Consider the following 15955-nt stretch of genomic DNA (forward strand, 5'->3'; position numbering starts at 1 on the left):
ATTATTATTATTATTATTATTATTATTATTATTATTATTATTATTATTACTAATAAAATAAAGATAATAATTCACATTTGTTTTTAAACATTATCTAGTATCCAAAAGTGTGATGGTTTACAAGATTGACCTCCTACTGAATTGACCGACAAATTAGTTTTGGATCTAGTGAATCCACCCATCAGACTTAACAGCAAAGTAACAAGATATTTTCTAAGTACGAGGGTTGACGCAGCAACTTAACTTCAATTCCAATTCCTCGGACAAAACAAACCAAACAAACATTTCATACCCATCTCCACTTTCAACTACTCCTACGCTTGATTCTATTCTATAAAGGAGTATAATTTCCAACAAAATTAAAATTCCAATTATTTGTAAGTTGTTGAAGACATGAGGAATCAATTTATAACAGACGAAGAAGAAGATGGGTGTGATTCATCTGAAGATGAGCATGATGCCAGTATCAAAGCAGAGGTGTTATTTAATGATTCAATAGCAGAAAGGAGTATTATTAAAAGGAAAAGGAACAGTAAAAGGGGCAAGAAATTTGAGAATTTGCAGGATCCATTAGTCTTGTTTGGTTGGGATATTATGTTGATGATACTCAGTCATCTTGACGCACGCAGCGTGGCACCATCTCTTTTGGTCTCTCGTACTTGGCATGGAGTTGCCTCTAGTGACGTCATATGGTCTAAAAAGGTACTAAAAGATTTTACTTCTTCTTCGGTCTATCGGGTACAATTTTCGATTTTCTCCTTATCCACCTATAAAAATAAACTGCTAGTTCGAAACTGTTTCCAACTCTTTCCTTGCCACTATAGAATATTCTGCTACTAGTTTTCGACCCTTTCCCTCTAAGATACACCGCTAGTTGTTAAGATGATAGTAGTATCCCAAACTACAGTACAAGGCTATTTTGTGAGCATATAGTCTAAAAAGGTACACAGTATTCGCTGATGTGAATAGACCATTTTCCAAAATCCGTTTAAAATTAATTGGTCAACGCCACTATATCTGATTTGGTCAAAGGTGATCAAAGTCTTTGACTGGTCAACATTTTAATATTAAATTAAATTTAAACTAGAATTTTAGAGTTTTTAAATAAATAAATGTTTAATATGCTAAAGTTTATGGATGCCACTTTGGTAGCTTATATGGAGACCCACCGGGCAAGTTGTATATGGCTAATAATTCAAAGTTTTTTTTTTTTTTTTTTTTTTTGGAAAAGCAAGCATTTTATTAATCACGGAAAAGATACAAACGATCCGGGAAAAAAACACAACAAGAGAACAAAACAACAAAATACAACCGAGAAGAAAATAAAAAACACAGTTAGCCAATTCCTATTCTATGATTATTCGACGAAACGAAAAAACCCGGGTTAATGATCCATTGGCTCCATTCCAAATTTGATTTTTTAAAGCGTTTTGAGATCCATCCGAAACTTGTGGTTTGAATATTGGTATAGATTCTCGAAGTATTCCACGAATGCCCTTTGAAGATGATATCATTTCTAGCTTTCCATATCGAGTAACAAACAACCCACTTAACTCCTTGCCATATAGTCTTGCCCGAAGAGGATGAATTGACCATAAAAGACGAGTTATCTATAACTTGGTCAATGGAGGCAAGACAAAATGAGGGAGCATTAACATTCCACCATTTAAAGATTTGAGACCAAATTTCAAGGACCTTTGGACATCTAATTAAAATATGTTCAACTGTTTCCACCCTATCTCTACATATAGGACAAAGGATAGAATCCAAATCGACACCCCGCTTATCTATTTCAACTCTAACCGGGATCCTTGAAAGCATAGCCCTCCAAATGAAGATCTCTACTTTGAGGGGTACCGCTTTATTTCTTAAGTTTTCTTTTTGACCCGTCACGTTTGAACGTTTTTCATCAATAAGCGTCGCCAAACTCTTAGTTGTAAAAACACCCTCACTTGACAGGTTCCATTTGCACTTGTCCTCTCCTTCCGAATTAAAGTTGACAGTTTTGATCAAATTTTCCAACTCGGCAATATCATTTTCGGCCCGCCCCCTGATGGGCCTGGCCCAACACCACGAAAACTGGATTATACCATTCTGGAAGTGGATGCGGTCAGCAACAGCAGCCTCACGATTTGAATCAAGAGCGCATAATCTGTTGAATCTGTTTCTTAAACTATTGTTACCAACCCATAAGTCTGTCCAAAATTTAATAGCAGCTCCGTTACCAATTTCTTTAACAAATGAGGATGAAAAGCTGATGTTGTACGAGTCTATTGCATATCCCGCCTTGATTATATTGCACCATGTTGTCGTGCCCTTCCGAAACCTTGTCTCACTCCTTTTTGTCTTGCCTCGGCAATAATTCAAAGTTTTGTACACACAATAGAGATTATAAAGTTGCATGTGTATAATAGATTTTGGATCGAGTATTTTTGTTGTTGTGTAATAGATTAATGGTCATAATTTGTACACACAATAGAGATTATAAAGTTGCATGTGTATAATAGATTTTGGATCGAGTATTTTTGTTGTTGTGTAATAGATTAATGGTCATAATTTGTTAAACTATTGGGCTTTATATGTAGATGTTTGACTTTTAATCGGTGCTGACGATATATTATGTTTTGAGTTAAATACAGGGCTATATAGGTTTCGAAGATATTGGATTCTGTGTTGGTGCTACAATCATTAGAACGTATTGTAGTTAGTAAAAGTTCTTGAGAAGTTGAGATATATATATTTATCTCTATATATATTTGATAGCTTCAATTAGAGAGACAGCCTTAACTGTTTGGTATCAGCAAGAAACCTTGGTTTAGATCATCAAACTTGGGGAAAATGAAGTTTAATGGAATTATCTTATGATAGCGGATTGTTAACATAGGCTGAAGCCTACAAGAGAAGGTGAATGAATTAATAAAAAGTGTATAATGTAATCTAATAAGTTGATTCTTATTCTTATGGTACAGACTCGAGGATTTATATCAAGATACTTGATAATTCTTATTTACTTCTTGTTGGTGATGATTTACAAGATAACAATAACAAAGGAATTATGCAAGCTGAAGAATGTTGCTGTGTCACTGTTCTATATGGGTAAAAAGCTTAATGTGATTTAAATCCATTATAGTCTAACTGTTATAAGTTAACCCCTCTTATCGTACGTTTACTAATACTTTTTCAAGTATCAGTTCTGCATATAGCTGTGGCAAGGTTTCATTTTGATTAGCATGGGCAGTTAAGTTTGAGACTTTTGTAGATATCATCCATTATCCATTGATTTTGCTCGTGTAACATAAATCGGAACTTTTAGGTGTTGTTTGTCTTTCATCTGCATATCTTATTATGTCTTATCTGTGCGCGCTCGCAAACGTTTTTATTACAGACTGTTTGTTTTTCAGAAGACATAAGATAAAATAATGCCTTATTCTGTCTGAATACTCGTAGACTTAGAAATATGCTTCTTAGTGGTGCTGCAGACATGATTAAGTTATTTTGTAGACACAAAAACAAACAGTCTTCGCTATTCAGCAAATAAACCTTTGGGGTTTTAAGTCAAGAAACTTGATAGTTCTTATTTACTTGTTGTTGGTGATGATTTACAAGATAATATTAAGAAAGGATTATGCAAGGTGAAGAATGTTGCTGTGTCACAGTTCTATATGGGTAAAAAGCTTAAAGTGATTTGAAGAGTATAATTTAATTCATGTGTCCATTATCTTCTAACTGTTAACCACTCTTATTGTGCATTTACTAATACTTTTCAACTATCATTTCTGCATACACCTGGTCAGCTGTGGTAAGCTTTCATTTTGTCATTTTGATTGCACAACATGAATCCAAACTTTTTCTCAAAAATAATTAGTAGAACTCGTAGATGTACCAGCATGTATTCTAACTAGGAAGTCTACAAACAACTATACGAATCACTACCCAATATATTTAGGTAATAATACTAGAACCGGCGAATGGTAACCAAACTAGGAACAGTATATCAGAGTAACATGGACCTCACTCTAATAAACCTGTGTTTGAAGTTCACATTTTATATAGTGAACTACACATTTCTTATTCACTTTCTGAATTAATTTGAGATAATATAATCATTTAAGAGATTATACATATGCGATTAATATATTCTTTCTTAATATCAGAAGTTGTAAAAGTAGTTTAGTGATTTAGTGGTGTCCATACATTGTTGCGGCTCTGCATTCTGCAGATTGAATTAGCATTTGTGTGAATTGAATCAATGAAACGTTGTGGACATTTGCAAATGACCGTCTGTGTGTACGAATATTCATCTTTAGTGGTTAATGACAAAGAAATATATTTCTTGTTGACAGTGTAAAGAGCTATGGGCTGGAAAAGCACATATACCGCGTGTTGCCCTAGTCAAGGGCTTGCCTAAGTTGTCTGCTTACTCCTTATCGATTATGGATGGCAAACGTGTATGTTTCTATTTTTACTTGAAATTTGTGTTTTTCTTCATACAAGTTTGTTTTTTTACTTGAAATTTGTTTTTTTCAGAGCCGAATCATGAAGGAAGATCTATGGGATCATGCTTGGGAGTTTCACTTCAAAAAGGCAAGTTCTTTTGACTTAGAAGTATCGCTGACTTGTATTTTACAATCTTTTTGTACACATGTGGTTACTAACATTTTTGAATACTGTGTTATATACTCAGCTGGCCCCAGGATATTGGCGCAACTTGGACCCACACTGTAAAGGGACGGGCCCACCAATGCGACGCTACTTTCATGCAGACGGCAGTCAAACTGCTGACCCGGGTGACAAAGTATGGGGTGGACATGAGTGTTGTTACTGCATTGTTACAGGTTTTTTATCTGACGGTGAGATCAGGGACCACTATGTGAGGATCAACCGCTGGCCCCGGATGCCGATATCAAGGACAAAGGATTGGGGTTGGAAAATGTCGAACCACCTTTATAGCTACTCGAGTGTTCCAGATGCTGATAAGAAAGGTGGCACTGGTCCTTATTTTCTGGCTTACAAATGAGGGTCTGTGGTTTGTATGAAACTAGTTTCAGCAGCAGTTAAATATTTATGTCGATGAACTTTTTCTGTATACGGTTCGTTTGTTTGATGTTGCCTTCTTTTTTGTCTGTGTAATAAAATGCTGCTAAGTTGACGTGATATGGATGATGTTTCAAGTAAACTGAATTTAGTGAACTTGAATCTGTGACCTACATGTGGCAACATGGATGCTCAAATGTATATATTGCCTGAGTTAACTCTATCTGGTTCACATCACAACACATGCTATGATGCTCCTGGTTATCATGTAGTCACGCCCCTGACCAACCAAATGAAGGCGTTAAATATTTGATTTTAAACCGATTAAGTTAGAAACCGAATAGAATGAAAAACTAAAAAATCAAGCCATTCGGTTTTCATTTAATTTCGGTTCGATTTCAAAGTTTGAATCCGATTTTTTGATTTTGCCTTTTTGATTTCAACTAATTATATATCAATTTATTACTCCGTAATATAAATTGACGAAAAACCGTTTTAAAATTAGAAGTCAAAATTTAATGATTATTTTGATTTGATTAAATTATGATTTTTTTGATTTTTTGGTTTTAATGTTCGTTTTTGTTTTAAATTTGATATTGGTTACGACTTGCCTCCAGAATTTTCAAAACTGAACAAACTAGACCGAATTAAACAAGGAATCCGGAAACCGGACTGATGAAACTCCCCTATTTGGGAGCTGATTCATTGCCACCCTTTCTCACTTCTTTAGCCCTCGAAGGTGCCGTTAACAGTGAGCTAACCCTCGCTCCCTCCTATGCTCCATTTCATCCTTTTTCAACATATGTGAGGGCACAGGTTTTTGGTGGTAATAAATAAATTATACTATTACCTTTTTTAAATTTGTATATTAGTACAATGTGAGTCCTAATTTTTAGGAGAAAGTATATCATGGATGTATGGATGTAAGTGATTTAGTAATGATCTAATCCTGGTAAAGAAAGTGTTGATATGACGCTAATGTGCCGGTATGCCATGGTTAAGAAAGGTCTTTGAGGAGTCTCAAATAACGTGTAACAAGGTACAACCATTAAATTACAAATAAACCAAGAAAACATCATCATCATAGCATTTATAATAACATGAGCAGATGCCAAAGAACAATATATCAATTCTCACATACATCAAACGAATCCTGATGCCACAAACAAAAAGGGCATCTAGAGCAAGTGTTTCACAAAGTATCACAAACTGATGCAGTTTTTTTTTATATGACCCTTCTTTTGTGATACAACTGATTTAATGATTTAACATTCCATCATTAAATTGTTAACAACACGATGCTTACCAGACTTCGGGACGCATCTCACCAGTAGCAGGAGGCATCCATTTTCCAGAGTGGTACACGCTTTCACCGACTTTCCACCCAGGCACGTCTTTCATTATTCGAGCCTCTTCCTCCAGATATTTCCTCCATTCTTTAACAAATCTATACACACACCAACCAAATTAATTGTAAAATAAAATATAAAATATAAAATCGGAAGGAAAAGATAAGAACAACCATCTGTGCTTTTACCTTTCATCTTCTTCCGCCTGAAGCATGGGCAGAATAGCCCTCCGGGCAGCATATTTTTCTTCCTTAATCGCCCTAAACCAAACATCAATGATTCAGTTATTATTCATAAATACACCCAAAAGAGACTGAACCAGATCAGTTGAAATTTCAATACATGAACTGGGTTAGGTCAGATCCTTGGGTTGCAGTTGGACCAGTTATGAACTTATGATACATCAAAAGGACTACTTCTATAAGTCAAATCCTTTGGTAGCCAATATATTTTTTCACCCATTTGGATACTCTGTCCAAATATTAATATTAATATTAATATTAATATTAATATTAATAGCTAAGTTAAGTGTGCTGGATTGAAACACTACTTCAATATGATGTGTTTCAATCCAGCACACTTACCTTATCAACTTTCAAGTTTTATAAGCGTGTTGTATGAATAGTTGAGTCGATCGTAGTAGGGGTCACATGAGATATAGGTTTGGTGCTTAAGCCTTAAAGGACTAATACAACTCCACACCAAGAACACGACATTACCACTCAATATTTGAATAGTATAGAAAAAACTGATTACTGGTTTCAAAGTACGAAAGTAGCCAGAAGTAAATTCCCAAAATCCCATGGATGAAAAAAAAAAAAAAAAAAAAAAAAAAAAAAAAAAAAAAAAAAAAAAAAAAAGTAAATTGACGAACATAACAGCATATGAAATCTTAGAAGACTTTCTATGTTTTTCAGTATCCACCCGTACAGCTCATAAACTTGTAATTGCATCTTATCATTATAACTAAAAGATTTGTAACTTGTAAGAAAAAAACTTAGTTTGTAACATTTTCTAACATTTTAAATTGCAACTTGCGTATTCAATTATGTAACCAGTTATTAGCATTTAGCAGCTAAGAAAACAATTTTCCAGCTATTTTTATAAAGTAAATTTACTTATAAAAGGTAGAAGGTTTTTCCCTGTTCGGGCTACCCGGGAGGGCGAGTAATCCGACCCCATACTTTGATGTACGCAGCCTAGCAGGATTACTCCTTGGCTGTAGAAGTTAATTGTTTGAACTTTTCTTATGTACACTTCAAGGCATTCTTGTTTTTTATCGGTCAAGTGTGCTACTAGCAGGTAGCAACCTATTTATCTTCCATTGTAAAAAAAAAAAGTCTCAAGAAGTTACTATTACAAACATAACTTGTAGCTACGATTACAAACATATGTCAACTACGTGATCCGAACAGTTTAGTATTTCAAGTTCCAAATAAAAAAGGTCAACGGATTGCAGTAAGCTTAGCTCTTGTGCACAGGTGTCTAAGCAAAAAAACAAGTATTTCCAAACTATCAAATGTGGATGCAAAAATAAACTAGAACAAATGACACCTGCAATCTTTTCTACATTTTTAAAATTAACGTTAATATATAAATTCCTACAAATGAGACGGCTGATATATAACTGCCAAAATATCTATTTAAATTCCATAAGACCTGAAAGCGATAAAGTATTACCAAGTGAACCTAAAAGAGTAAAGTTATATCTAGTAATCATATTCTATCAACATGCATTTACAACGCAGTTTAATGAAGCATCTGTGACAATTAACTATTTAAGCAAGGCCCTAGCATCATACTCTAACTTCATAGTTCTGTTCCTACAAATACCAACTAGGTTATCGCGAGGATTCAACTTTCAGGTTCCCAAACAAGATCAACATGGTGACAGGAGGCTTATCAAGTTCATACATGAAAACAAACAGCCATAACCAAGTGACAAAATCCATTATTTTCTTCCAAATGAGCTACAGTTTCTGCAGACCAGTTAAGAATTATATGAATATGAGATAAAAAATGTACCCCAGATAAGAATTACAGTACACATATTGAAAATTACCAAATTACAGATAGCGCTAGGTTTTCAATTTCAATTCCAAAACACTTAAAATCAGCAGTGTTATGGTTACAAGTTACAAATAAGTAACCAGAATATTCAGTTTGTAGTCATATAAGTTTAATGCAATTGTAAAACTACAGAAATGAATCAATGATCTAGCTCCAATTCTAAATGTAAGAACAGATCTAACACAAATTTACCACGAATTTGGCCGATTGAATCGAATAGTCCAATCATTAAATAAATCACTCCTTACATTGTATCCGCAATCACTAAAACTAACTAGGGTTTGAGGGAATATTATAATACAAACAAATAGAATAAATAAAGATTAATATGAAATAAAAGTAAGTATATTCCGGTATTACCTACGGATCTTGTTGCCCTTACCGACCTGATACATGCCCCAAGAGAAAGCACCGAAAGCGGCGAGGAATATAGCGACGGCGCTGGGACCTTTGGACGGAATCCGGCGAGCGTAACGGACCGGAGCAAAACCTCCGGGAGGAGGACCGTCTTGGAGTAACGGCATATCCCTAACGCTCGCCATGCCTGGCTTGTTCCTAATCGATGCTTCCGTCATCCTTGTTTCTTTTGTTTCTGCAAATTTTACCAAAATGCAGGATATTATTCTTGTTGAAGAAAGGTTTTACCAGGGTTGTAAAAGTCGCGAGTCGGGACGCATTTGTCGGGACCTAAAAAGGACGCGTCGGCCGAGTCGGGGGACGCGTCGGGGACGCATCGGTCGTTGACCAACGTTGACTTTATTAATAATTTCTGAAATATATATTTATATATGTATAAAATAGTTAATTTTGTACCATAAATTTCTTAAACAAGAACTTGAATTTAAATACAATCAAACTTCAAACTCAATTAATGTTACTGAGTGCATAATTAGTAAGGACACAGAGAAAAGAGCAGCCCTAAAAATGAAAACAAACCCTAATTTTAAAACATATCACACCTGGAAGAAAATTTGACTGATTTTGACCGTTTTTGACCAACTTTGACCGAACTTTTAGCTTTGACCGTATTTTGAGTCGTTTTCAGAAAAAACGGGACGGAGAACTAAAAAAAAAGACGCATCGGCCGACGCGTCGGCCAAGTCGGCCGACTTTTACAACACTGGGTTTTACAGAGTGGATGATTCAGGCTATTTTGCGCACGTCGGCACGTGAGTAAGCGTGTGACGCCGCTAATCTATGCATGCTATTAGAGTGCTCCCAACGGTCCGCCCAGGAGACCCGCCCAAAACCGCTTAGGCTGGGCGCCGATGGCACCAAACCCGCCCAGGTTTCGCCCAGGTCCATTCGTCCAGCACCATGACTATCTTGAGCATTTTTGTGGGCGAGAAAATGGGTTGTTTTTGCCCGTTATTTTGCCTCCAACGGCTCTATTGCACCCAACGGCTCTCAAACGGCTACTTGCCTTTTTTTTCTATTTCTTTTTTAACTCTATTTAAACCCCATATCTCAACCTCATTTTATACACAACTTTCATATTACTTATCCTTTTTTATTCATTTTTCTCACATCTTTCACCAAAAAAATGAGTTCCAAAAAAACACCAAACAAAGGAAAAACGAAACAACGTCCGGTAGTTCAAGATCGAAATGCGGTGAGTCGAGATATCATGCAAATGCTACTCGATAAATCGCAACAAACTACCGGGTTTTCTCGTTTTGCAAATACTAATTCATTTGCGGGAATGTTCGGAAATGTCCATCAACAACAATCTCAAAATGTTCCGATCTACCATAACCAACAATCTCAAAATGTTCCACTCTTCCCGAACCAACTATCTCAAAATGTTCCAATCTACCCGAACCAACTATCTCAAAATGTTTAAATCTACCCGAACCAACAACAAACGAAACAAACAACTTATTATCCAAGTCTCCCTGACGAATCGTCCGACGAAGAAGTTCCCGAAACACCACTCCAAAATAAACCCGAATCCGAACCCGAAGCCGAACCCGAACGTGATCCGAAAGGAAAAGGAAAATGAAAAGAAAAAGAAAAGAAAGTGAGGTGTCCGAAGACTGCGTGGACCGACTTGGAGACAAAAATTTTAGCGAGCGTTTTGTATATGTTTCCGAACATCCAAGTGTCGGAAACGACCAAAGTCATACTTCATTTGTAACAACCCAACCCGTTAACCATCCGAAAACGTGCCAATTTTTTTTTTCCTAAGACAACCCTTCTGGACGGCGTCCAAAAGCTTGGACGGCGTCCAGCCCTTAAGACCTGGACGGCGTCCAGCAGATCTGGACGGCGTCCAGAATGCCTGCCAGATTCTGTTTTGCTTAACGATTTCACACGGGCGAAAAACCCGCTTCCCGACACTTTTAAACCAAGACACTTTCACAATATGTTATAATAATTAAAACTAAGAGTTTTCCACAATAAAACCGAGTTTTACAACAACGGGCCCACATGGACCCAAATTACCACAAAGTGACCATTTCGACCCACTTAGTTAAATTCAAAACATAGACCGAGCATGGGATTGGGGATACGCTACCAATCCTAATCAAATCCAAAAGCAAGTCTTCTAAAGCAAACTACGCAAGTCCACTAGTTCCCACGCTTACCCGAGCCACCTCATCCATGCAATCTATAAAAATGTAAACAACAAGAGGGTAAGCTAACGCTTAGTGGGTGAGAATATACTACATACATATATATGCATAAAATGGACACGCCACAACAATAATCAAATAGCGCATACTTGACATCCAAGTATAAGGCAAGCTAAACCTAGCATACCGTACGTTCACTAAGCACAAGCTAACAACACCAACAATATAGTAAGTTCGCAAACAACGTTGTGAACAATGTCAATAAGCTACAACCAGAAGGTTAGCTACAACCAGAAGGTTAGCTACATCACGACAATACAACATTATACGTATACAATATATATATATATATATATATATATATATATATATATATATATATATATATTTATATTTATATATATATATATATATATATATATATATATATATATATAACAACGCGTAAAACACCCAAGGTTAACCATAATGCTATGGTGCTACCGGCTCGTGGTTCACACCATACGCATTTGAGTCATACTCTTTTATAGTGCTACCGGCTCGTGGTTCACACTTTTTTTTATAGTGCTACCGGCTCGTGGTTCACACTCGATGCTACCGGCTCGTGGTTCACATCTTAGTTTATAGTGCTACCGGCTCGTGGTTCACACTCGATGTTACCGGCTCGTGGTTCACATCTTATCGCACACATGTTATGGCACTACCAGCTCGATGGTTCATACCATAACACCCAAAAATAAATACGCCATATACATGTACGTATAAATACTCCACTCACAATATTAACCCTTCGCCATTGGGGTTATATAATCCACATCACACGCCCATGTGATAACGTACACACAAAGTGTGCACCTCATCAAAGGTGGTCAACCAAGACGCACAAACATGCCAATTGGACATATACACAAGTCCATCAATCCACCTATATGTGAAGTGAGCTCTATAAACGAGAACCACTTCACCCGACCCGCACCCATCCTACACATACATATGCACATAGGATATTAACACTCACCTTGACGCATTGCTGAATGCTTCCAAGTAATCCGCGACTCGTCAATGGAAAATACCTATTCCATTATCACAAATACCACAACATAATTAGGGTGGATTTACAAACCAACCCAATTTACACTTAGTGCAATTTCGACCCAATTGCACTTCTAAGCACAAACCGCGCCCAAACTAACCAATATTCACTAACACGATTGAAAATGGTCCTAACACACCAATTAAACCTGATCACAAGTGTTAAACAAGTGTCATACCCATTTTGACACCGAAACCCTAATTTTGACCCATTTCAAAATTAGTTAACCAAACACACCCAAAAGTGTTCCAACACTTCCAATATCACTAAACCTAGTGATTAAACTCATTATCAAACCCTAATCAAGGCCAAATCGTCAACCGACCCAAAACCCGCCAAGTGACAAGAATAACAAGTCACCATAAACCTACTTCATCATCTAGAAGGGTTTTACAACAAACTAGCTCAAAACCCTAACTTGAATATCAAATCTAACAATCGAAATTCGGAGTTTGAGCTTACCAATACTACCACAACGTAGCTAGGAGCGAGATGAACATCTTTAGAACCCGAGCTTTAGCGAGAATCCGACTCCTTCTTCTCCAAATCCACCTCTCTCTCTAAAACCCTTACTCTCTCTCTAGATGAGGTTGAGAGTGTTTGTGTGGGTGTAAAGTGATCCAAAAATGATCAAGGGATCAGCCTTGAAGGCTTCAAACCGGCACCCAAGTGAAATTACCATTTTACCCATTTATAACAAATTAAAACAGCTGGCTCGACCTTTTGTTGCTGGACGGCGTCCCCCTATCTGGACGGCGTCCCGATTTACTACAAAATCAGAAACAGAAACAGGGTGTTACAACTCTCCCCCACTTAGAATCGATCACGTCCTCGTGATCCTCGTCACTTAACCAAAAGGACCACACCCTACGGTCCTCAAACATAAGTCCCAATCCGACTTTCCTAGGCAACTCTTCCCATTGGATCACCTTTAACATCTAAAATCGTCACCCGCGATTTATCAAAACCACATCCGAGCACTAATACCTGCTCAAGTCCCAAATCGGGAAAAACTCAACCAATCTCGTACCGAGATATAAATTCCTTAGCGTACCTTTACCAAGGACAAACCTAAAAGCGACCAAGTCTCAACCTAAATTCAACAATCCGAACGTTGAAAATCGAACCACATGAATCCTTACGGATTACACTTACCGCTAAACATCCTTTGTAGTGCGCAATACAACCAATACACCACTATCCTAACATCATAAGCAATGTCAAAAACCAAAAGCGCCCAAAACGACTGATAATGCTAAAAATGAACATACATTTCATAGCATTATTCCCCAAGAAATACAAGCTTTTAGTTGCAATTGTTCTATTTACAAGTGATATTCGTTTAAATATTAAAAGGTGAAGACAAAAGATAGATTCGACGAATTGAAGACGCAAACGACCAAAAAGCTCAAAAGTACAAAATACAATCAAAGAGGTTCCAATTATTGATAAGAAACGTCTCGAAATTACAAGAATACAAGATTCAAAACGCAAAGTACAAGATATAAAATAGTACGCAAGGACGTTCGAAAATCCGGAACCGGGACCAGAGTCAACTCTCAACGCTCGACGCAACGGACTAAAAATTACAAGTTAATTATGTATATAAATATAATATAATATATAACTAATTATATTAATTATATATATATATATATTATATTTATAAAATAAATCGTCGGCAAACAAAGAGCCAAATGTGGGTGAGCTGTAAAAACGATCTCCGCGACTCGCGGAGTTTGAAGAAGAAAAGGGCCGCGAGTCGCGGAGCCCCAAATGTTGAAACTGCCTATAAAGCTCGCGCATTCTGATCGTAAAAAGATATCCAATATATCAATCTCTCTATATCTATACGTAATATTTATATTTATATTTTAATTTTAATTTTAAATCCTAATAATAAGGGTATGTTAGCGAATGTTGTAAGGGTGTAAGTTGAAATTCTGTCCGTGTAACGCTACGCTATTTTTAATCATTGTAAGTTATGTTTATATTATTTTCATTAACGTCTCGTAGCTAAGTTATTATTATGCTTATTTAATACCGAAGTAATCATGATGCTGGGCTAATTACTAAAATTGGGTAATTGGGCTTTGTACCATAATTGGGGTTTGGATAAAAAAAACGACACTTGTGGAAATTAGACTATGGGCTATTAATGGGTTTTATATTAACTAAACAATAACTTGTTAATTTAATATACAAACTTATAATTCGACGTATTTATATATAACCACATACGCTTGACTGGGTACGGTGGGCGGGATATCTATAAATACCAATAATTATTCATTTTACCGGACATGGAACTGGATTAATAGTTAATAGACTTGTTGAAACAGGGGTGAATTACATTCAAGGGTAATTGGTGTAATTGTTAACAAAGTAGTAAAACCTTGGTTTACACGCAGTCGATAACCTGGTGTATTCATTAAACAAAGTATTAAAACCTTGTTACAATTCGAATCCCCAATTAGTTGAAATATTTGACTTCGGGAATAAGAATAATTTGACGAAGGCTTTCGCTCTTTATATTTATGACTGATGGACTATTATGGACAAATCCGTATGGACATATTAAATAATCCAGGACAAAGGACAATTAACCCATGGGCATAAAATTAAAATCAACACGTCAAACATCATGATAGCGGAAGTTTAAATAAGCATAATTCTTTTATTTCATATTTAATTCCCTTTATTTTATATTTAATTGCACTTCTAATTATAGCACTTTTATTTATTGTTATTATATTTAATTGCACTTTTAATTATCGTACTTTTTAATTATCGCAAGTTTATTTTATCGCACTTTTATTTATCGCAATTTCATTATCGTTATTTACTTTACGCTTTAAATTAAGTCTTTTATTTATTTAATATTTTTACATTTTGTTTTAACTGCAACTAAAGTTTTAAAATCGACAAACCGGTCATTAAACGGTAAAAACCCCCCTTTATAATAATAATATTACTTATATATATATATTTGTATTTTTATAAAAGTAAACTAATATAGCATTAAACTTTGTTTAAAGATTTTCTCTGTGAAACAAACCGGGCTTGCTAAAAACTACACTACTGTACGATTAGGTACACTGCCTATAAGTGTTGTAGCAAGGTTTAAGTATATCCATTCTATAAATAAATAAATATCTTGTGTAAAATTGTATCGTATTTAATAGTATTTCCTGCTAAAATTTAATAGTATTTTATACCCCTTAGCTATGACATCAAGTATTTTTGGCGCCGCTGCCGGGGACAATCTAGCTTAAAAGCCAGAAGCGTAACGCTAAATTTTTTATAAAAAAAAGATTTTTATTTTTAGTTTACTTTTATTAAAATTCACTTTTGTAAAAATACATTTTTAATTATTCAAAAATATAAAAAGAAAACAAAAATTTATATATTCTTTTAAGATTTTGTTAAATATTTAAGTTTTATAAAGTTTCTTTATTTTTATTTTATAAAAATATAAATTTTATTTAAATATTTTTATTTAAAACATATAAAAAAAAAACGCGTCGAATTTTAATCAACCTGTCATCTGAAAAATTGGAACCCTGCGACTCGCGGAGTTTGCAGCTTCGAATACCGCGACTCGCGGAGCCACCCTGACACGAACAGGAAGCCCTAATCTCGCATTTAATACGGTGTAATTATTATTATTATTATTTTTATAACCCTAATTAGGTTGATGTATTAAGTTAATTAGTAATTAGTAATTAGTTTTTATTATTATTTTGTTTAATTAGTATAATTAAATTGTAAAATTAATAGTTTTATAAAATAAATAATATAAAATAATATTTTTATAAAAATTGTAATTTTTA

General features: G+C 35.3%; 2 protein-coding genes across 6 annotated transcripts; one reads left to right on the forward strand and one right to left on the reverse strand.

The window, feature by feature from the left end:
- The first annotated feature begins 236 nt into the window (after window positions 1-236).
- LOC139902811 (uncharacterized) lies at window positions 237-5248 on the forward strand. Of its 5 annotated transcripts, none has more exons than XM_071885455.1 (5): window positions 560-2904; window positions 3036-3096; window positions 4344-4448; window positions 4528-4584; window positions 4685-5244. In XM_071885455.1, exons 2-5 carry the CDS (start codon window positions 3070-3072, stop codon window positions 5015-5017), a joined length of 522 nt encoding a protein of 173 aa, XP_071741556.1. In that variant the 5' UTR covers window positions 560-2904; window positions 3036-3069; the 3' UTR covers window positions 5018-5244. The 5 variants fall into 5 exon arrangements, with proteins under 5 accessions (XP_071741551.1, XP_071741556.1, XP_071741555.1 ...); XM_071885452.1 differs by having other exon boundaries at window positions 565-702; window positions 2640-3096; window positions 4685-5243; XM_071885453.1 differs by having other exon boundaries at window positions 600-702; window positions 2630-3096; window positions 4685-5243.
- Window positions 5249-6094: 846 nt separating this feature from the next.
- On the reverse strand, window positions 6095-9083 carry LOC139897533 (NADH dehydrogenase [ubiquinone] 1 alpha subcomplex subunit 13-A-like). The gene is made up of 3 exons (XM_071880231.1): window positions 8814-9083; window positions 6572-6643; window positions 6095-6481 (listed from the first exon to the last, which is right to left on the reverse strand). The coding sequence occupies exons 1-3, from the start codon at window positions 9026-9028 to the stop codon at window positions 6337-6339; spliced, it is 432 nt and encodes a 143-aa protein (XP_071736332.1). The 5' UTR covers window positions 9029-9083; the 3' UTR covers window positions 6095-6336.
- Between the last annotated feature and the right edge of the window lie 6872 nt (window positions 9084-15955).

Source organism: Rutidosis leptorrhynchoides, chromosome 3 (genome assembly GCF_046630445.1).
Source record: "Rutidosis leptorrhynchoides isolate AG116_Rl617_1_P2 chromosome 3, CSIRO_AGI_Rlap_v1, whole genome shotgun sequence".
In the NCBI taxonomy this organism is placed as follows: domain Eukaryota; kingdom Viridiplantae; phylum Streptophyta; class Magnoliopsida; order Asterales; family Asteraceae; genus Rutidosis; species Rutidosis leptorrhynchoides.

Bases quoted from the DNA above. Each gene is read 5' to 3' on its own strand.
- LOC139902811 (XM_071885450.1), top strand. From the start codon at position 394: ATGAGGAATCAATTTATAACAGACGAAGAAGAAGATGGGTGTGATTCA. The intron at 703-4,343 runs GTACTAAAAGAT...TCTTGTTGACAG, and splicing joins ACGTCATATGGTCTAAAAAG to TGTAAAGAGCTATGGGCTGG. The intron at 4,585-4,684 runs GCAAGTTCTTTT...TTATATACTCAG, and splicing joins GGGAGTTTCACTTCAAAAAG to CTGGCCCCAGGATATTGGCG.
- LOC139897533 (XM_071880231.1), bottom strand. From the start codon at position 9,028: ATGACGGAAGCATCGATTAGGAACAAGCCAGGCATGGCGAGCGTTAGG. The intron at 6,644-8,813 runs GTAATACCGGAA...TGTTTGGTTTAG, and splicing joins AAGGGCAACAAGATCCGTAG to GGCGATTAAGGAAGAAAAAT. The intron at 6,482-6,571 runs GTAAAAGCACAG...GTGTGTGTATAG, and splicing joins CAGGCGGAAGAAGATGAAAG to ATTTGTTAAAGAATGGAGGA.